The sequence below is a fragment of the Littorina saxatilis genome, linkage group LG17, assembly GCF_037325665.1.
Source record: "Littorina saxatilis isolate snail1 linkage group LG17, US_GU_Lsax_2.0, whole genome shotgun sequence".
Lineage (NCBI taxonomy): Eukaryota > Metazoa > Mollusca > Gastropoda > Littorinimorpha > Littorinidae > Littorina > Littorina saxatilis.
This window is the reverse complement of record NC_090261.1, coordinates 56,920,360-56,943,273: the sequence shown is the minus strand read 5'-3', so window position 1 is coordinate 56,943,273 and position 22,914 is coordinate 56,920,360. Positions and strand designations below refer to the sequence as shown.

General features: G+C 42.7%; 2 protein-coding genes and 1 long non-coding RNA gene across 6 annotated transcripts in view; 1 reads left to right on the top strand and 2 right to left on the bottom strand.

Annotated features, from left to right (window-relative positions):
* The window catches only part of LOC138951748 (TOG array regulator of axonemal microtubules protein 1-like), a 98,385-nt gene extending 85,718 nt beyond the window's left edge, over positions 1-12,667 (bottom strand). For all 4 annotated transcript variants that reach the window (XM_070323303.1, XM_070323302.1, XM_070323305.1 and 1 more), the window contains exon 1: positions 10,578-12,667. In XM_070323303.1, coding sequence (XP_070179404.1) covers positions 10,578-12,473 — 1,896 coding nt within the window. In that variant the 5' untranslated portion in view covers positions 12,474-12,667. The remainder of the gene's footprint in view (positions 1-10,577) is intronic.
* LOC138951750 (uncharacterized) lies at positions 2,710-6,245 on the bottom strand. The gene is made up of 2 exons (XR_011451212.1): positions 5,552-6,245; positions 2,710-4,123 (listed from the first exon to the last, which is right to left on the bottom strand). It is a non-coding gene; the product is annotated as an uncharacterized lncRNA (long non-coding RNA).
* A 4,177-nt stretch (positions 12,668-16,844) lies between the features above and the next one.
* The window catches only part of LOC138951745 (uncharacterized), a 7,343-nt gene continuing 1,273 nt past the window's right edge, over positions 16,845-22,914 (top strand). Inside the window, exons 1-3 of the mRNA XM_070323300.1 lie at positions 16,845-17,153; positions 20,111-21,777; positions 22,700-22,914. The exon at positions 22,700-22,914 is cut by the window's right edge and continues 1,273 nt beyond it. Of these exons, the coding sequence (XP_070179401.1) occupies positions 20,608-21,777; positions 22,700-22,914 (1,385 nt within the window). The 5' untranslated portion in view covers positions 16,845-17,153; positions 20,111-20,607. The remainder of the gene's footprint in view (positions 17,154-20,110; positions 21,778-22,699) is intronic.

Sequence of the window (22,914 nt, the reverse complement as noted above, 5' to 3'; positions counted from 1 at the left end):
TGTTTTAATTTCAGAATAATTTTTTCTAAGGTTGTGACTTGGCTATGCAGTTAACTGTGCAATGTAGCTACCAACGCTATGCACAAAATGGCTTCTGAATTTGATATTCTATTTGCATCTATAGCTCCAGATGATGTAAGTTTATCTTTTGTCACGGCGTCATGTTATGTTCAAGCATGGCTACTTTTTCTTTTTTCCCTCTCATTTAAAGACAAGGTAACACATCCCCTTTTTTTTATTTTTGCCAAAGGAAATAATGTATGTAACAATGTTTTAATGCCAAAATGATTGATTTGGGCGTGTTCTTGGTTTATTTTTTGGCATTTTTGGCATTTTTGGGTATTACGCAGCATCCAGTGAAGGATGGCTCTATTATTGATTTAATTTGATGACTATAATTAGTATTTTCATTATAATATTTTGGAGACACACAAACATTATCTATGTTTTCTGTTTTGGACTTAGTATTGATGGTATTTTGTCTTTGAACTCCATGCTGCATTTTGACTTAGTGTTTTGGTGTCATATGTTTAAGCAATTTCAAGCTCAGGTATTTGACCCAATTAGAGATTCTTACCTGCTTATCTTGTTTGTATTGATGGATGTGTGGCCTAACAATAAAGAAACACCACCAACATTTCTTTTTGTTTGTTCTTGGATCATTAAATTGCCTGAATCTGAAATTGTGATGGCGTCATGTTATGTTTGAACATTGATATTATTTTTGTAAATACATCTAAACGATGGCTCAAGTGTGGAAAACATTTTTCGTAGAAGTTTAGTAGGTAGCGGCAGTCAAAACTTGGTTTTGAAGTGAGAGTGAATGTTTTGTGATGTCTTGAAAGAAAAATAAAGTACAAGCAAAACACAAAAAAAAGTAAGTGGATACCTTTATTAGTTCCTGAGATTTTGATATTTTAGTACATACGCTGTCGCGACTCTGCTTAAAACTGTAAAATAGGGCAACTTCAGCAGCATGTGGGTACCACATAGTTATCCTCAGCCCTTTCAACTTTTCAGGATCTGTTATCAGCAACCAAGAATAGAAAAAACACATAGTTCTAGCCCTCTAATCTCATATGGCTTCTGTCAGCAAGCATGCAAACTTCACGAAAAACACAATTAAAACCATCGCAAAATTGCACGGGAGGGCAACTTTGGGTCATCACAATTCACACAATATGTATAGCAGCTGTCTGAAACTTTCACATATTCCAAACAAATGTGTGTAGAACATGGCTATTTTTTTTCAGACAGCTTAGTTCAATGCTTTTGGAGTATAAGAGCCTCAAAAATGTCAAAAACCTCAATTTGTCAAGCGGAAAAACAGGAAAATTACAGTTTTTCGCACTTCAAGGCCAATAATTAAGAAACTATTTAAGATACAACGAAAAATTTTGGTGTGTAGATAGATTACAGTGTAATCTTTACAGACATCAGTAAAATTCAGTGTAATGTTGAAAATAATCCCCCAAGAGTGGACAACCCCCCCCCCCCCCCCCCCCAGAGGGGGGTAGCACATTTCAGATTGAAATATTTCAGAAACTACTGAAAATACAGCCATGATTTTTGGTGTGTAGATTGATTACAATGTTATCTTCACAAATATGTGTTCAATCAAGTACACTACATTGGGGTGTGCACGTTAAAGATCCCACGATTGACAAAAGGGTCTTTCCTGGCAAAATTGTATAGGCTTAGATAAAAATGTCACTGTTATCCCTGCGCCTTGAATATGTGCGCGATATAAATTGCATACAAAATTTTTTTTTTTAAATTACAAAAATATATATATAAATCCCTGCGCTTAGAACTGTACCCACGGAATATGCGCGATATAAGCCTCATATTGATTGATTGATTGAAGTAAGATCTAGAGAATACTACATGGCTTGCTGTGTCGTACCAGATTTACACGAGTTGTTTTTTGACTCACATGCGAAGCAAAAGTGAGTCTATGTACTCACCGGAGTCGTCCGTCCGTCCGTCCCGGCGTCCGCCCGGAAAACTTTAACGTTGGATATTTCTTGGACACTATTAAGTCTATCAACACTTGATGTGGCCAGATGGTGTATGGTTACAAGATCTCAAAAAACATGTGCGGCAACTTGACCTCACTTCAAGTTCAAGGTCACAGGGGCCGTAATTGTTGTCTTAAAAACGGCCATTTTTCACATTTTCTTCTGAAGTTATCGAGAATGGCAACCTTAGCTATGTATGCTATACAGGGCAATGTAAGCCCTATCTTTGGACACCAGTTTGGTTGACCTTGCTTCAAGGTCAAGGTCGCAAGGGTCCTTTAAAGTTGGATTGTATACATATTTTGAAGTGACCTTGACCCTGAACTATGGAAGATAACTGTTTCAAACTTAAAAATTGTGTGGGGCACATGTTATGCTTTCATCATGAGACACATTTGGTCGCATATGATCAAGGTCACTTTGACCCTTATGAAATGTGACCAAAATAAGGTAGTGAACCACTAAAAGTGACCATATCTCATGGTAGAAAGAGCCAATAAGCACCATTGTACTTCCTATGTCTTGAATTAACAGCTTTGTGTTGCATGACCTTAGATGACCTTGGGTCAAGGTCACATGTATTTTGGTAGGAAAAATGTGTAAAGCAGTTCTTAGTGTATGATGTCATTGCTAGGTTTAGTTATTTGACCTTGACCCTGAAGGTCAAGGTCATGTAAAGGTCAAGGATGTGAGTCGTATGGGCTTTGCCCTTCTTGTTTAAATAGTGAACTGCGAAAGCGAGCTGTTTACTATTTGAAAAAGCAACGAGTGTAAATCTGGTACGACACAGCAAGCCATGTAGTATTCTGTTTATCCTACATTATATACTTCTGTGCCAGATCTAACTAAAAGTCACCGACAGCGATATTGCCTTTGGATCAACCGCTTTAGAACTTCAAACCACTGTACTCAATTTGACATTCATTCCTCCGCCATGACACACACTCTCAAACTAGGACAAAGTAGTTCGCCTTTGTTAACACTGTTAAGTTTAATATTCGAACAATCAAAACCGAGTACCTGCAAAACCGGTAAAATCCGTTGCGTTGATCGCGAGTCATGGCGGAGTATTCGAGCGAAGCAATGGTGACGCACGCTTCGAGACAATTTGTGGAAGAAATCAAACCCATCACTTCAAAATATACCAGATAAAAAGAAAAGCAGTGGCCACAGGATAAAAGAAACCAAAAGGAACAACAACAGCAAAGCATATCCTTCCTCGATAGGATTAGCTTGACCTTCCGGTTTATCCCATGTACTACTAATTTACATAGCTTGACCTTCCGGTTGACCTCATTTACATGATATACACACGTGTGATTTGAACGATTTTTATCTCACGGTTATCTCTCTCACGTATGTGGGATAAATTTACTAACATTGTTCACAGTTCTCTGGGGAAAACTAAATTCTTGCAAAGTGCACAGTTGCATGAGAAGTGACAGTCAAATGCATTTATACCCCTTCTTCAAAGTCAGTCAAACAAAGTTGTCAGTCAAGTACTGCTTGAAACAGGTGTACATGGCAGGCAGGTTTGCTGGAGATTCGACTGTGAATGTTCTGCCAGAAGAAGAAAATGGTGCAAGCACAATGTTGTGTCCAAAAACAACCGATGCAGGAATCTGGCAGAAGTCAGCGATAGGTTCTCCTTTTTGTGGAACGATATTAGATCGAGCACCATGCCATTCACAAGTTCTGATGGACGGTCAATGTGTTCCAGAAGGTCCGGATTGAGCAGGTGGTTTCTTGTGATCCTATGTTTCAGCAAATGAACCCCAACATTCCGGCCCATGATGCAACGCCCTGCGTCGATATCCAAAAATGCTTCTAGTTCTAATCCAGTCTTATTCCCCAGCTTTGTTGCTTCTTTCACTGTTCCCTCAATTTCTGCCTTGATTTCAAGTCCTTGCAGCAAGTTCACTCGAACACTTTGGGGAGAAATTAAACCAGGTCACTCCAATCCCTCCCTGTTTCCAACCGAAGCAGATCCAGCTGCAACAATAGCTTGTTGGTCAGTGGTACCAGCTGAAGTTTGGGTGGTCGACCTCTTCCAGTTGCTGTGAGTGTGAAAGCAGACTTCATTTGCTGGAAGTGAGCATCATCTGTAACACGCACAAACAAAACAAAAATGTAATACTATGTTCATAATAATTTTGTACTGAAACCATGAAGGCTACCAGTAAGTTCGTCACGCGGTAGATTCGTCACCTGTGACGAAATTACTGGCAGGGGTGGGCGGGTGTTAAGCTTAGAGCTTATGCTTTCAGATGTTTGATTTGTGGGAGAGATTCAAGATTCACTGACATTTTTTAGAGAGAGAGAAAGAGAGAGAGAGAGAAAGAGAGAGAGAGAGTTGTTATTTTAAAACCCGAGATCTACTCATTGTGCAGTTCTCAACTGAGCAGTTTTCAGACGACACAGTCCGAGCGTTGTTATTTTAAAACCCGAGATCTACTCATTGAGCAGTTCTCAACCCGAGATCTACTCATTGAGCAGTTCTCAAAAGCATGTAGTCTGAGAGAGGGAGCGAGAGAGAGAGAGAGAGAGAGAGAGAGAGAGAGAGAGAGAGAGACGGACGGACGTACATACACCCATATCCATGACACGCACGCACACACACGCACGTACACACGCACAAACACTCACACACACCATCGCACACACACCCACACACTGACTAACACCTACACACGCGCGACCCTGAGAGAGAGAGAGGGAGTCCTATGACTTCAACCTCACTGTCAAGGAGGCAGAGAAACTCAATGTGAGGAGAGGGAGGGGTGGAAGGAGGTGAGAGAGAAAGAGAGAGAGAGAGAGAGAGAGAGAGAGAGAGAGAGAGAGAGAGAGAGAGAGAGAGAGAGAGATAGAGAGAGCCGCGCTCGGACTACTGTGGCGAAGTTACCGGGACCGGTGACGAATCTACCGTGTGACGAACTTACTGGAAGCAACCATGAAGGCCTGTTTACTTTCAGTTTTACTTTTGTCCCAAAACAAAAGTTTGCTTTGTTTTTCTGTCATGTATTTGGTTATTTTTTAACTCGTTTCTAATTTATTTTATATCACCTTGCTTGTCATGAGAAACAAATTAGTAATCACACAAGTTTGATGGACCATAAACTCTGATTAACTGGGGGGAAAAGGAAGAAGGAATGGAGATGCGCTAGGGTCAGCGCATGTAAGCTACGCTACTCGTTGCTAGGCCTAGTCTTGCACTTCCACTTTTAGCAAAGGAACAATTATTCCTTTTAATCCTAATTTAATCCTCAAGAAAACAACAACTGAGAAACAAAAACCATCGGAGTAATAATTCAAGATTAGTTTGAAACAAATATATCACATGTACGGCGAAAGGCAAAAAATAACTTAGGTCGTTTATCGAGTACCCCCATTTCAACACCCAATACAAAATGACCCAGCACAAACTACTATCATCAAAATGAAAACTACGCACTCAAAACGCTAAATTCAGCAGAATGGTTCGGCAGATCAACTTCTAAACACTAAATGAACAGAAAAACATCAACACTTACCAAGGATGGGTTTGATTTCTTCCACAAATTGTCTCGAAGCGTGCGTCACCATCGCTTCGCTTGAATACTCCGCCATGACTCGCGATCAACGCAACGGATTTTACCGGTTTTGCACGTACTCGGTTTTGATTGGCTCGCGCTTCGCGCGCATGAATCTTAAACGGAAACTTCCATATTTGGAGGATTCACAAGAAATCGGACTTTCTAGCGCATCTTTTACGACTACGATCGTTTGAGTTGTTTTTAAGTTACGAAAGGTTAAAGTTGGGCAATTTTTTATTGTCCATGTCTAAAAGCCACCATCGATTTAATCTAAAAAAATGCCCCCCCTACAAAGAAAAGGGACTCTTTCTTTAGCAGTCGACACTGGTTTCCGATCGTTGAATGAAGCTATTTTTATAAAATACCACGCCGAAAGGGAAACACCACAAAAAGTTGAAGAGCAAGTAGTAATGGCGGTCGCGTCACGGCTGTCCGAAAATCCGGAGAGAGTATTTGTGATTCACGCACACGCATTCAATCCAAGCACATTTTGCAAACAAATGGCATGGGGTAAAAGACAAAGAATCCAACTTCATTTCTGTAGTTTCCATTTTCAATAATATGCCATATATTGAAAGCTGTCGGAAATTGAAAACGTGTTATTTTCAGCACAGATCTCGCTTTCCCGCATGGGACTAGCGTTACTGCCGCTACCTAAGTTTAGCATGACAATACCTAGTAAATTGTCAGCTTGTAATAACATTGAAATTTGTTCTTGCATGTCACACTCATTGGTGTCACCTCCATGGCCTTGACAATATATATATATCCACAACCTGTTACAGGGTTTTCTTCTGAAAAGTAGTACTCCAGGTAGTACTAGGAAATTATGCAGACCAAGGCCTGTTCAACGTCAGAAATGTTGCTAGGACTTATTGTCTTTGTCAAATTTGCCTATGTGGACATCATTGAAATGTTGATAATTTTCTGAAGTTTAACTTTGAGGCATTTCTGGGCGTAAAAAATTCCCCTCTGGTCTGCTGAAATGACAACAAAGAATTTGTCAACTTGAAAGAAGTTTCGACTTATTTTGCTCAACAAACAACATCCCTGAATGTACTTGTACAATTTGTAAACTTTCTTATCAAAACAAAAGGTAGTAATGCTGACAGTGACAGCTCTCAGTTCTGTCTCCCGCTAAACATGATCTATTCGATTTGCAATTCTATGATTACATTTCAATTTCAATTCTTCCCCAACTTAATGTGTATCACTGTATGCAGCCAGAATTCACATACGGGCTTTGCACCCACCCAAAACTCTATGGGGAAGGACCTGCGACTCACTTTGCACCCACCCAAAACTCTATGGGGAAGGACCTGGGACTCACTTTGCACCCCCCAAAACTCTATGGGGAAGGACCTGGGACTCACTTTGCACCCACCCATAACTCTATGGGGAAGGACCTGGGACTCACAGGTGTTTTTTGGGCGCTTCTTCTTTTAAGACCCCCTCAGCAGAACTTTAAACAAAACAACAAGAAAAAAATAGTCTGTTTACGGTATCCAGACCGACCCTATTTTTTCGCGCGACCCTAGACTTTTTTTTTGGCATTTGGGAAGAAGAAATAAATTAATTAAAAAGAAAAAAAAAGTCTGGTTTTTGGCAAAATAACTTAAAAATATGGTTTTGGGGGGAATTTGTTTTTTTTTTAATGTAAAAAATCCCGATCTACCGACCCTATTTTTGTTGCCTATGTTACCGTAAACAGACTTTTTTTTTTGGTGCCTTAGATGGTCCAAAGACCACGAGGACTTTTGGAAGTTCTGTCAAACTGTCACAAAGGCGTTATTTGGCATATCGGGCAGATTAAGTCGGTAAATTTATGTATACATGTCACTACAGATCTGACATACTGGATCCCCTTCAAGGTATTTTTGTATTATTTTGGGTTTTTCGGCTTCTAGTGCGCACAGGACACAGGAACGCCTAGTTTGACTTTGAGGAACCCTGCACATATGGTACAGGTAGCCACATGAAGTTTATACAAATCATTACTCATCCACAATGGATTCTCGTGAAAACTCCTGCCTATCTTTTTTTGTTTTTGTTTGTTTGTTTATTTGTTGCTTAACGTCCAGCCGACTACGCAGAGCCATATCAGGACGAGGAAGGGGGGGATGAAGGGGGCCACTTGTCAAGCGATTCCTGTTTACAAATGCACTAACCCATTACTTGTGTCCCAGCAGGTTTTAGTAAAACTAAATTAATACCTACTGGAAGATTACCAGTTTCCAGTATGTTAAAATAGGCTTAACCTATCTACTGCTGGACTTACATCAGAACACTAACAGATTAAACTATACATGAATCGCGAGACAAGCGGCAAGAGAAGAGATTTTTGGAAAAAATACAGGTGAATGAGCAAGAAGGCAGAAAAAAGAAAAGAATTCATGAAGAAAAAGAGAGCATGACAGGAAAGAGGAACCAAAAATCTACCTAACAGCAAACTAGAAAGCTCCTGCGGTTCCAAAAACAGGAGGGGCCTTTAATTTCATAACCGCAGTGCCCCACTGCGGGAGCCTATCTTTTTGAGATGACCGGATTATATTAATTGTGAATTGTATTTTGTTAGTTAAACAAAAAGGGTTCCATTTAATGACCCCAAGCCCATCCCTTTGGTATAAATGTATACACCAGCAGGGTTTAGCCTGGGAGAAAAAGGCAATGGGACATTTTTCTCCCTCAACTAAATTCCGATGGGACATAGTCGAAGGCAAAAAGCGTCAAAGATGCATGTACGCGTTTTTGAACAAAGATACAAAATGGTGCAATATTGGTGCCATCTGAGAATTAACCGCTATATCGTGTTGTATGTGTGTGTGTGTTTGTTTGAGTGTGTGTATTCCGATGTAAAGTGTACATTTGGCGGCCCAGTGGTAGGTAATCTCAATGCGCCCTTTGACGCACTGAAGGGAATTGTGATGGGACATTTTCAGATTTAATGCGCCAATGGCGCAGGGCGCACTAGTAGATGAAACCCTGCACAACGTGTCTGCCATTTATTAGTTTGCATAGTCACGGCCACAGTTGGTCATACCCCACCAACACAGTGACTCCATAAAACTTTATTGTCCCCCACTCTCTGTCGAGAAGGGAAGGCATGTTTAGTCACTAAATGTAAACCCTAACCCAAACAGACTTATCGCTATGAGTATAAAGCTCCATCAGTCTATGGTCAAGGCTATAAACTAGCACTTGACTACACCTCTCTTGACTGAAGACACATCATTATTAATATTATTATAATATTAACTTGAAAACTTAGGACAATAATACCCATAAAATGCATAATTTAGATAATAACCCTAACCAAAACTGCTGCTCCCTTTATATTTTAAGAAATGTTTCGTGGGCGGGGATGTAGCTCAGTCGGTAGCGCGCTGGATTTGTATCCAGTTGGCCGCTGTCAGCGTGAGTTCGTCCCCACGTTCGGCGAGAGATTTATTTCTCAGAGTCAACTGTGTGTGCAGACTCTCCTCGGTGTCCGAACACCCCCGTGTGTACACGCAAGCACAAGACCAAGTGCGCACGAAAAAGATCCTGTAATCCATGTCAGAGTTCGGTGGGTTATAGAAACACAAAGATACCCAGCATGCTTCCTCCGAAAACGGCGTATGGCTGCCTAAATGGCGGGGTAAAAAAACGGTCATACACATAAAATTCCACTCGTGCAAAAAACACGAGTGTACGTGGGAGTTTCAGCCCACGAACGCAGAAGAAGAAGAAGAAGAAATGTTTCCTTCGTTCCAGGGTTTAGCCTGGAAGAAAAAGGCAATGGGACATTTGTCCCCCTCATCCAAATTCTGATGGGACATTACATAGTTGAAGGCAAAACGTGCAAACCAGTCCGAAACTTGCTTTTGTCGAAAGATGCTAAATAGTTATATGTGGTGCCATAATTATGATGATATGAGAATTTGACAGTGTATCAGGTCAGTACATCACTACATGTCACTATGTGTGTGTGTGTGTGTGTTTTGATCAATATCGCTTCTGTTGACAGTTTCCACAGAGGTAAACGTGCGAGCACAGATAGTTAGCAGGATTGGTTGAATACTAATGTCGTAATGAATTACATTTTAAAAGCTAATCAGAGCGCGTTTCACAAACTCGCACATTGCTTGGCCAGGCGCGCGTTTTTGCTTAGGCCAAAAAAAAAAAATTGTCTGTTTCTGGTAACATGGCTAAAAAAAATAGGGTCGGTAGGTAGGGATTTTTTTTTATTTTTTTTTTTAATTTTTTTTTTACCCCAAATGTAGACCAATAAAACTACCTTAAAAATTGCGCAAAGAGACTGGATTCACTATACATAGAGACAAGACACTCAACACATTTACAAATCGTCAGCGGACTTTCGTTTTCACACGTTTTTGTTGTTCATTTTCTCACCCTGTCCTTTACCACAAAAACAAAAACAAAAAATTTTTGAGTTTGGAAAAAAAAAGTTTAGGGTCGGCGCCGAAATTTAGGGTCGGTCGGGTGACCAGAAACAGACAATTTTTTTTTTTTGGCCTTAGGTCATTCCGAACACTGTACTCCCATGAAAGGTGTGGATGGGGTGGCGCAGTGGTACGTAATCTCAGTGCGCCATTTGACGCACTGAAGGGAATTCGTATGAGACATATAATTTAGATGTTATGCGCCAATGGTGCAAGGCACACTAGTAAATTAAACCCTGTGTTCATAGGCCTATTCTAAACCACCCCCTCTACAACTTTAGTACAACTACAAGAGCCAGATTCCTCACATTTTTAAGTCTCAGTTATTGATTTAAAGTTGAAGAACCAGTCCAGTAATGCACCTATAGTACCAGTACCAGTATTAAACTGTGCAGTTATCATTCTGTCCAGAAATTTATACATTACAACTGACCCAGATTCAAGATTTGTGCGAGGCACACACATTTCAAAAAGTGACAAACAAATACAGACAGTAGAACTAACTTCAAATTTTCCCATTTGATTTAACTAAGGAAACTTACGTGTGCTGGTGCCGAGTTGGGCAAGTCTTCATAGAATCTGGACCGTTCATCCCTGTCCTCCTCCCACGGCAGTCTGTTACGGCCACGGCCTGCGCTCATAAACCTGCGAGGGGCCGGGGTGGGTGCATTGGACTCTGTTCCTGGGGTGGTTCTTGCTGAGGAGGAAGTGACGGATTCTAGTTCCATGATATCTGAGCGAGCAGTGCGTGCTGAGCTGCCTCCTACTGCTAAAATCCACTCTGTATCAGCACTCTGACTTGAGGAAGACGATCTCTGGGTTGCAGATGTTGGGAAAGGAGTAGCATACTCTACCAAGCCCTCACCGTTCAGTCGGGGAAGCTGTCTGCGAGCGAGGCGAGCCTGTACGGCTGCCATGAGTCCTTCACCTTCAGAGCTGAGTTCAACCTGATCCACAGCTTGTACCAGAGGCTGCAAGCGGCCTGAGCCCATGGCCTGTGCCAGAACAGCAAAGCATTCAAGGGCAGACTGACGCACCTGTCGCTTCACGTCAGTGAGTGTCGGTCCAACAACAAGGCAGATATTGGGCAAGTCAAACTCATAACTGGGAAAAGTCAACAAGGCAGCAATAATAAAGTTGATCGTTTCCTGTCGTACACGTGAATTTCTGTGGGACAAATTGTCAAACAAGACAGATAAGACATGCTGAGGTGTGTCGCACTGCATCATCTTTATAAGCACTCTCATAATCGACTGGCGGATCACCACTTTGTTGTCCCCCATGCGTTTGGACAAGGCATTGACAATGTTCTTCACATAGTTCTTCACATGTGTGCCCAACCGCTCAACCACACTGTATAGGATTTCAAGAGTTACTGTGATTATCTTGAAGTTTGAGTCATCAAGCAGTGAACTAAGGAAACTCAAAAAGGGCATCATATGTGGTGTCAATTTCTGGTTGATTTCAGGTGAAGACAGCTCCAGGATTACTCCCTTCAAATCCTCAACAGCTTGTGCCCTGGTTTTGAAATCTTTTTGGTCATTGATACGGGACATGATGTGTGTGGGTATGATACCAAACTCAAGACCATCCATGTACATGTCACGTCTATCCCTCCCACCCTGCACGACACTCTGACGAGCAGTGTACATTCCCTGCGAGGAGTTCTGGGTTTCTCTGGAGAAGCCATTGTCCAGTTTTCCTGTCAGCTGGAGATAGTATTTTTTCAAAGAAGGGGAAAGTCTTTGCACATAGACATCAAACTGCTCTGGCCCCAAAAGCTTTTCAATGGACTGTAAGGTAGTAAGTGACACATCCTTCAAGTTGTCTTCAGCGGATGTGTCAAGCAGTTTCTTTGCCAGTGACTGGATGACCCAGGACAAGTTTGCTGTGATGAATTCTTTTGTAAGAAGCATAGGTAAAGCGCTGATCGTCTCTCGTCGAACTCTGGCATCTTCGTTTTCCAAGCCCGTGTTGACAATGGCATGCAGTAGTGCTGGCAAGTTCTTGGTGTGTTTCATGTACCGGTGGAGGTTGCTGATGACCGCTTTCCTCAGTGTGACCTTGCTGTCTCCGATGTTTGATATCAGCTTACTTAACACCAGTGACATACAGTGGTCAAGATCATCCTGAAGACTTGGGATCAGCTCTTGGAGCAGGACGATGCACTTGAGTCGGATCTCCCAGTTGGTGTCCGACAGTGCCAGACCGAGTCCTCTGAAAATGGACTCGTGGTCCGAATACGGTAGACGTCCGCCATTTCTTTTTACGGTGATGATGAGCTGCTCAAGTATTTCAACTCTCTTCTTGAAACTTTCGTCTTTTAGTTGGCCAACAACGTCATTTTCTTCCATATTCCAAACTCCAGAAGAAGTGGGGTCTAACATGGGACCTTCACTGAAGTCATGGAACTTAGCAACTTGGATTTTGCTCGCCATTAAAACTACCTAAGTCTCCGACCGCTACTACGAAACAACAAACTGAAGGCGTATGCCTTGCTCTACTGATCATCTCACTTCATTAGCACAGAAAGGTGAATATGCGTGCCTGAACATCGTGGAACATCAACGCAGCGACGTTCACACAGCTTTCCCAGAGAACATGGCGGCTTCTCCACAACAACATAATTGTGTTCATCACGTGACTAAAATCACAGCCCCGGATGAACGTCTGAAGTTTTATTGAAGGGGCGTAATTTGGCTCCAAGCGTTCGCATTGATTCCTTTCCGTGCGTAATTGTTTCCCTTGGACTATACTGATAATTGTACTGAATCTCCGAGCTCGACTCGCTGCAAAACAAAAATATAGAATATAAAGTAAAAACTAAGCGCAAAAGCAGTTTTTTTTTCATCGATTTCATTAAGGAATACAACAAGAAAGAAGGTAAAGTGTGTGGGACGTTTGCATTTCGACAAAACGTAACATTCACCAGGGGCGGATTAGGGGGGCGGTTACAGGGGTTCCGGAACCCCGGTGTAACACGAAATTTTTACTCCACGAAAAATTTACTCCGGAGTAAATATTTCGTACGAAATTCTTACTCCGAGTACACTTTTCGTACGAGAAAAGAACTCCCCAAGGCACGAAAAAATTACTCCCTCCACGAAATATTTACTCCCCATTTTTTTTTTACTTCCAGTAAAAATCTCGTACGCAAAAATCAGTGGGATGCGGGCGAAGGGATAATGCCAATAAGTGATCTCGCGCACACGAATGTCGCGCTACCCTCCTTCCACCCCTTCCACCACCAAGACTAACAGGGGACAAGGGAGTAAAAATGTCGTACACCTGGCATGGGAAGTTAAATTGCTTGTGTTTGGGTGAAGTAATTTATTCGTTATTTATTCGTCATGGGAGTAACATTTATGTACGAAATACTTACTCGGAACTCACCTGTCTTGGGGAGTAATTTTCTCGTGAAATGGGGGAGTGCTTTTTTCGTAAAGGGAGTAACTTTTTCGTACGAAATGTTTACTCCGGATTAAAATCTCGTGGGAGTAATTTTCTCGTGTTACACCGGCCCCCCCCCCCCCCCCTTCGGCAGTAAAAAAAAGAAAATGGTGAATGTTGTTGTTTCTATTTGTAAAGCCGGGGGAAGTGTTAATTGTTTAATCAGTAGCATTTTTGTACAGTTTTAACTGCCGCGTGACTCCTATGCGACATGTCTTTCTTCTAACCATACTATAATTATGATGTCGGGAGCAGATATCATGGAAGATAAATTGCCATTATTTAATACTAACTTTAAAAGAAATAATGAGTGGCTGCTGATACCAGTTGATCATGTTTAAAATCACGGATAAGCCACAAACTGTTTATAAGATAGCTAAAATTCTTCAGGTACCCCACCTCTACCGACCCCTGGACCCCAGGTTGTAACACACACACACACACACACACACACACACACACACACCCTCCTCGGGCTTAACTTGCTCCGCCCCTGTTCACTGGAACTTCGACCTATCAGTTTTGAAAATGGACGAACAATATAACACAAACAATGACGACAGATATTGAGTCACCTACCTCCAGGTGTTGCTTCTCAGTCGAGGACGGTAGGAAGCAAACTTACGTTTTATTTAAAAATGAGGTTTAACTGAGGACTCTGTCTGTCTCAGTGTCTGTCTGTCTGACAGTCTGTCTGTCTGTCTGTCTGTCTGTCTCTCTCTCTCTCTCTCTCTCTCTCTCTCTCTCTCTCTCTCAGTCTCTCTCTCTCTCTCTCTCACTCACTCTCACTCTCTCTCGCATTGATTGTTGGGCATGTCAAGTTGATAATTTTACGTTTACAGTTGTAAACTGACTTTTATTTTTCAAGTATTGTTATAGAATATTAACTCATCAATGAGTGTATGTCTGCATTAATATTCTGCTGCCCTCGGAAAATAAATTTCAATTCAACTCAAATTCTCTCTCTCTCTCTCTCTCTCTCTCTCTCTCTCTCTCTCTCTGTCTCTCTCTTTCTCTGTCTCTGTCTGTCTCTCTCTCTCTCTCTCTCTCTCTCTCACACATAAAGGGGTTATTAACAGGATTGCTATATTACGCACATATATTATTGGAGGAGGGAGAGGGACGGCGAAGAACAGTGAAGACTGTTACCCGAAGGTGAAGGTCATAGGCCTAATTTGTCATGCAGGAATGATTTATTTTTGTTCCTCTATGTTATCTTTCCGTTTTCTTTAAAGTACTTTTTTTTTATTGCTCAGCCTACACTTAATGGTCTTAATGCTCTTGTTGCTTCTGTCTTGCGCAGTATGAAAGTCCTTGTTAATGACTTCGCCCTCAGTTTCATACAGTATACATGTTCATGAAACTGACATTCAGTCTGTTCAGTTTGGTGCACTGAAGTCGGCCGCCATTCTTCGCACACAATTAGTCTTCGCCGACTTTGCAACACGGGTAATATTGGAATGTTCCACTCTTTCTTTCTTTTCTTTTCTTTTCTTTCCTTTTTTTTCGTCTTTTCAATTCAGTTGCTGATTGACAGATCATTCCGAGCTGGCTGCAAAGCTTACCTTGTACGACCCCGCAGGCACAAGCATTTGACAGATGTATTTTTCTTGGGGGTAAGGAGTAAGGTTTGGACTTGAGTCATTCCCTTAGAACACAATATAATTATAACCTGTCGGCAGGATTTATGTCCCTTATTTTTGCATATACAGTTATCAAGACCTCCAGACATCTGAGAAAACCAGGTCTTATAAAAGAGGGCTTAAGATGGAGGTAGTTTTAAAATGCATTATGAAGATAAAAACCGGTGTAACACGAATCCAACGTTCAAAAATTCAGAATCAAAAAACAAGAAAGGTAGGTTGTTGGAACGTTTGTTATTGACACGAAGCCTTGCCATTTTTTTTAAGATTCGCTTGCGGCTTCGTGGCAGGCGGAAGGAAAAATCAGCCAGATAAGTTTTCGTTATTGTTTGTCTGTGCACTTAAAAGACCGTTGGGTCGATATATTTGTGAATGTATTGTTTTGTCAATAACAAACTTTCCAACAACCTACCTTTCTTGTTTTTTGATTCGGTGTAACACGAGAAAATTACTCCCACGAGATTTTTACTCCGGAGTAAAAATTTCGTACGAAAATTGTACTCCCTTTACGAAAACACTACTCCCCCCATAACACGAGAAAATTACTTCCAACAACAGGTGTGTTCCGAGTCAACATTTCGGTCGAAAATGTTACTCCCCTGACAAATAAATAACGAATAAATTATTCCACCCAAACACGAGCAATTTACTGCCCACGCCAGGTGTACGCAACTTTTACTCCCCTGTCCCCTGTTAGTCTTGGTGGTGGAAGGGGTGGAGGGAGGGTAACGCGACATTTGTTTGCGCGAGATCATTATTGGCATTATCCATTCGCCCGCATCCCATTTTCGCGTACGAGATTTTTACTGGAAGTAAAAGTTTGGGGAGTCAAAATTTTGTAGAGGGAGTAATTTGTTCGTACTTTGGGGAGTTCTTTTGTCGTACAAAAGATGTACTCGGAGTAAGAATTTCGTACGACATTTTTACTCCGGAGTAAATTTTTCGTGGAGTAAAAATTTCGTGTTACACCGGCTTGGACCGCAAGGTCTTAAAACAGATAGGGAGTACTCTTAAATTGGAAGATGTCACTGTACGAGAGAAACTCATCTACCAAAACTCAATATCGAACTATCTTCGTCAATGTACAACATAATATTTCCCTTTTACTATCTTTTTTTCTGTTCAAACCTCAGTTTTTCATTCCGTGTTGCTTTTGCTTGTTGTTTCCCTCTTAGTTTGTTTGTTTGTTTGTTTGTTTGTTTGTCCGGAAGAAGCCTCCTAGACAGAACTGTGATTTAGTCTTGTATGTGCTGTCCTTGTTTTGGTGAGTATACAGAATTCTTTCTTTCTTTTTTAAACATTTACTGGGTTTTTTTTAGACCACGAAACCTGCCCCCTCCCCCACCCCCGCCCCCTACTCCGTGTCCTGATCCCATTAAACTAGCAATAAATTCTACCTACGGTGTATTTCTTAAATAACAAGTGTATCTTCATCGTACAATGACTTCTACATCCTCCCCCTCCCCCCTTCTCTTCATCCGCCACTTAATAAACAAATCAGTTTAAAAAACAATTTCAGGTGCCTGTATCTGCAAATATTACAACGGTGAGGTACCACGCCCCAATCTCTCCTTAAGCACCCGGGCCGTGCTGGAACCTTTGACAGGTGAACGTTTGTTTCCCAATCACTTACAATCATTTCAATAGTCAGTCGCGGGGGCACGAGAAATAAACGAGTGAAAAAGAGGGGGGGGGGGGGGGGGGGGATATTGGCAAAGAAACGCCGACTCATGCCAAATCTATAGCGGTTGTAACTAATGGTTTTCTACGTGCCCTGGTCAATAAGGCAAACGGGGGGAAAGTTTGCTTTAGGTTACGTAGGCAGTGGTCTATGTGTCGATACACTTCTGAAAGTCATTTCATTTCAAGAGCGCTGCACGACTTATAGGTATAGGCGCTAAGATCTGGGCTATATGACTTTGAAATGGAACAAGTCTGTGAACTCGGGGCTCATGACAGTGACTGAAAGACCGTTTCAGTCGAAGACGTCACTGAAGGGACTTGGCTGGATTTGAATTTACGGGGGTGAGTTTTCTTGCACATTCTTTTGTGTGTTTTTCTCTCAGATCTCTTTGTATTCCTAAATTAATGGCACAGTTGTGCAATTTCAACAATAAAATCTACCCTCGAGGGGAGAACAGGTCTTTGTGAACCTACACAGATACTCTTGTTGGAACCTCGAAAACCATTGAAATGAACCGAGGTATGCATTCTTGTCGGCTTTTATTTATTTATTTTTTAGTTTTCTTTCTTTCTCTCTTATTTTCATGATCCAATATATTGCATTCCAACCGCAGGTCCCTCGCACAGCTTTAAAGGTCAGAAGCACACTGAGGTTTTTCACATTCAAACTTGATTTGATGATTGCACCCTGTGCGTGACAGTTTGTGTGGATACGTTAATCACTAAATGCATGGTCAGTGTCAACTTGTGGTAAGTTCAGCTAGTGTGCATTTCAAGTTGTTTTCGACAACGAAATAGCGCATTCCTTTTGCATTTCACCATCTTGAGGTTTTAACAACCCATGCATACTCAGATAAGATCTGTTATTTATGACACAATTCTTTTTATGTCTGTTCACTACAGAGACCATTAGGTCGACGTAGGCTACTTGTGAATGTTTTATTTTGTCTCAAATTAAAAGTTCTATAAAAAATAATCTCTCCTTTTTTTATTATTCAACAAAAATGTATTTCTCCATCATGGTGTCCCTGGGAGTTTCCAAAACAGTTAAAGAGATACACATTTCCTAGAAAAAATCGTTTCGAACAAAACATCTATCAGAATGCCTAAAACAATTCTGCAAAAGTTCAAATCATTCTGAAGAATAGTGTTGAAATTATCTTGTCATCCGTGAACTAACATGTTTCGATTCAACGCTTTGCTTATATTTTATTTAATAATTTGTGTTAAAGTCAATATAAGAGCAATTTTGTTTTTGATCGTATACTATTACTCTACATACATTGAAGCAAAAGCACACCGAATTTTAACACAAACAGTTGAATGCTGTGGTCAAATGACTTGGATAAGAAAAACGGTGTATTTGAAGGAAAGGAAAGCACCAGGATTAAAAAAGAAAAGAGTGATGAGTGAAAATAACAGACCTAGACTGCCGATAAACAGCGACTGAATTGACCACTAGCAGAGTGTTGTTAAAAATAACGTGTATGCGTAATGTCAGTATTTAGTTGCAAATTTCGCGAAATTGGCACGCCAGTCGCCCAATTACATGAACTCGACAGACATTTTCCGCATTTGTACAAACAATAAATCGATAATTTTGCGGTGTGGAATACAGTCTACCTTTGATGTTATTGATTTCATGAAGCGGACAGAAACGAGAAAAGGAACAAAACCAGCTATCTATATATATATACGACTAGTGTCTGTGTGTCTGTCTGTCTGTCTGTCTGTCTGTCTGTCTGTGTGTCTGTGCGCGATGCACGGCCAAAGTTCTCGATGGATCTGCTTCAAATTTGGTGGGCTTATTCAGAGAGACCCCGGACACAACCTCATCGATGAGATATTTCAACACGTGCTCTCAGCGCGCAGCGCTGAACCGATTTTGGTTTTTGTGCTGAACCGATTTTTTTTGTTGTTGTCTGGATCCACTACCAGTAACTCTTCCTTATCTTCTCCAGTGTTTTCAGCCGCGATTATCTCCCTTCCTCCGTGCGGTGCGCCGGCAAAGCCGGCTAACACCCGGCTAACACCCGGCATAGCCGGGTCCCCGGCGCAGCAGGGTATTCGGATCGACTTCTTCCCGGCGCAGCCGTACCCGGCGAAGCGGGTATTGATCTAGTATAAATATAAGGAACGTGACGTGGCATGCGACCGTCGCGATGTTATTGACGATCGAACCCCACAACTTGCACACCATTGCTGTTTGATCTATGACGTCATGCATGTAGACAAAAGTCCAATGTACATTTAAAATCTGTATTTCCGACACCGAATATCCATATCGGTTGGACGTTTAATAAAACAATCAATCTCTGTGTCTGTCTGTCTGTCTGTCTGTCTGTCTGTCTGTCTGTCTCTCACTCTCTCTCTCTCTCTCTCTCTCTCTCTCTCTCTCTCTCTCTATCTGTCTGTCTGTCTGTCTTTCTCTCTCTCTGTCTCGCTGTCTCTCTCTCTCTCTCTCTATCTCTCTCTCTCTATCTGTCTCTGTCTGTCTGTCTGTCTGTCTGTCTCTCTCTCTCTATCTCTCTCTCTCTCTTTCTCTCTTTCTCTCTCAGTGTGTACCAATATGTGCGTGTATGCCCCTGCCTGTCTGTCCGTTTGTATGTGCGTGCGTCAGTGCGCGCTCGCCAATGTGTGTGCTTGTGTGTTTGCGTCTATGTCCGTGTGTGTAAAGTGTTCTTCAACCGTTCTTCAAAAGTGTTTCGTTTGTAAGTGTGTGTATCCGAGAGACAGTCCTTCAAACTTTAATGCTTGGAGCTGGAGTGTGATTGATCGAAAGCACTCGTGTCCTCAGTTCACTCTCAGGTAATCTCAAACTTCCCGGTACATGTATTTCCAACTAGCACACGTTTGCTTATCAACAGATGTGCCATTTACTGTGTGCTTTTCATCCAGGGTTTTGAAAGAAAAATGTCGGAGTTTGCAAAAGCACTATGAGCATTGTGCAACCAACTCTGCTGAATTCATAGCATTCAGTTTCAACGGAAAGGGGGTTACTGGGTTGTAAGGATGGTATGAAGCCGTTGAATATTCGTGTGTATGTACACGCAAGCACAAGACCAAGTGCGCACGTAAAAGATTCTGTAAATGTAATCCAGTGTCAGAGTTCGGTGGGTTATAGAAACACGAAAATACCCAGCATGCCTACTCGAGCTTCATTAATAGTCAGAATGTTGACCCTGGGCGTCTAATGGAAGAAGAAGAATATGGGTCGGGAGTAATATCATTCAACCAAGACACTATACTTGGGAAATGAATGCTAACCCTGGTGTTTTCTTCATGTTTTTTTTATGCAGATTAAAATACATTGGCCTTGGCAGAGAGGATCTCAACTTGCTCAACTGGCAGCAGCTAGTGGACCCTTTTCCTTACAAATCGCTGAAGTCTACTTGTTCCATGGTTCATTCGCCAGCCAAGCATGTAAAGAAACGATAGTAGGCATCTTCGTAAGACTGTGACGACCATACTGACTACGTCGTTTTCGGCTATCAGCCACTAACCCTTTGTTGCCACCTCACTTTCATCAGCGTTGTAACGACCTAATTTTCACTGCAGAACAGGCCAGACGGCTGACTCTGAACAAGACAGTCATCACAATGCACAGCTGCCCTACTTTAAAAGAAAAACAACAACACACGAACAAAATGAACCAAATTCAACAGTACTTTCTTGTAAATGAGGACAGCTGCAGAAAAAAGAATCAAGTTCAACACTAATTTCTTCGGATAAAAACAGTTGCAGAACCCAACAGATCATATTCTGAGCGTGTAAACAAGACAGTCGAGTCACCATCATGCACAGCTACTGCTTAATATCGGCGTCGGGCACCCGCAACTGCAGGCGGGTCCGTGCGCCCCAAGAGATGGACCAGCCTCCGGCGTTCAAAACACGACGCAGCAACGCCGTACAGTCACGTCGCCTTGCCCTGCATGTCAGCCTTCTGGAGAAGCACATGGCCGTCATGGAGAGCGAGAGAGCGCGCGCAGTTCGGGTGCTGCGAGAAGAACTGAGAGAGATGAGCACACCCAGGAAAGCCCTGAAGTTGTCTCCCCGTCACGCGCGTATCATGGCGAACGTGGAGACGAAGTATCTGGCTGAAGTGAATGTGAAGCTGCCCAGTCTTACTGTAGGAGAGCCAACGATTGGTTTGGAAGGTCAGACGAAGCCTTCAGAGCTGTCTCAACAAAATCATGTGATGCCAAAAGGTCATACGGGCTCTTCAAATAACAAGTCTGTTGTTGTTACCAAAAGCTGCCCTGACGTTTCCGACGATTTTGCTATATTACTTAGTCAAAGTATCGACAAAGATTCTCATAAAAATGTTGATGAAAACGACGCTGCAGCACCGTACGACACTGCTTTGAGCTCAGACGTCAATCAGAATCAAAACCAAACAGTCATCACACACGACAGTCCGAGAAAAGTAAGAAGAAGCGGCGTGTACTTACGAAGAAGTGGAAGCGGCAATCGAGACGTCAACTACACCGTTGGTGTACCATTCAAGACGGGCATCAACCAACGAAGTTCAAAGTATCTCCCTCCGTCTGGTAACAGCAACGATGGTAGTCAAGGTCCTAGTCAAAGTCAGGACCCAACAGCCGTAGGAACCACAACCTCAGAACACCTGGAGGCAACAAAAGCAGACGCGAACCAAACGCAACAAAGCAAGGATTGCGAAAAGTTGGACCAAGTGAAAGCAAACCAGCGGAGTACAGAAGAACCAACACAGCAAAGCCAAGTTTCTGTTATAGGATGCGAGACAAAAGTCACGACGAAAAAAGAGGATCAGTCACACTACGTGAACCATCTCAGCAGCATCGTATCTAGCACTCCAGAGCTTCGTCCATCGTCTAGATCGCCGTACAGGTCAAGACACAAAACCAGATCGACCAAATCTCCCAAGCATCTTTGCCCGCTGGCCGGCACGCCCAACCACAGGTGCAATCTGTTCCCCTGCGTGCAGGTAAGTCATAGTAATTCGAAATTTAGTTTGATTAACTCCTCCGAAGACACAAGTGTGTGTGTGTGTGTGTGTGTGTGTGTGTGTAAGGTGCGTGAGTGTGTGTGTGGTGTGTGTGTGTGTGTACCGCGCGCGCGTGTGAGGGTGTGTGTGTGTACCGGCGGCGCGCGCGCGCGCGTGTGTGTGTGTGTGTGTATGTGTGTGTGCGTGCGTGTTTGATTAACTCCTCCGAAGACACAAGCGTGTGTGAACAGTCAAGGTGCAGGCATTGCAACCTGCAGATATCCAAACTGCATAATGAGTTCTCCCTTCCAGGGGAATTCCCACCGCACTTACCCTTCTTGCGAGGGTGGCATGGAGAGAGAAGAAGGGAGGGAGGGAGGGGAGAAAGAGACTGTCCCAATTTTGTTGCTACCACAAGGCAGTCTGGAGCATACACGATTTGATAGTCTAAACAGTGCATGCGAAACATAACACAGGAAATGACGAGGTCAGGTCGGGCAAGCACAGACTAGCTATGGAGCAGCGCTTGACTGACCGCTCCTCTTCTTCTACTTTTCATCTCAACGCTAGTTGTTGTTGTGTTGTTGTTGTTGTTGTTGTTGTTGTTGTTGTACATGATTATGTTTTTTGTGTGCGTGTGTGTGTGTGCGTGTGTGTGTATGTTCGTGCGTACATGTATGTGTGTGTGTGCGAGCGTGTGTGTGTGTGTGGCGTATGCATGCGTGTGTGTGTGTGTGTGTGTATGTGTGCGTGCGTACGTGTATGTGTGTGCATAGTACGTGCGTCTATGAGTGCGTGCGTGCGTCTGTGCGCGCTCATGTGTGTATGCACATGTGTGCCTGCATCAGTACCTGCGCGTGTGTGAACGAGTCAGGTGTCTTCTTTCATCCAACTAAAAACCCTGTCATGTTGAACCTTACAGCCACACACCTACCACAGCCTGGGCTTCCACCCGGACACGTCCTTTCACCCGTGGCGAAACTGGATCACGCGCAACGCCTGCCGCCCCCACCACCGCCTGGCTCCAGGCCGCCCCCTACCCCCCGTGGGCATAGACGGCCGCCGGACGCCCGCCGACGCCGCCAGCTACATGAAAAGGTCCAAGCTGGGCAAGGAAGAAGTGGTCAAGCTGGACAT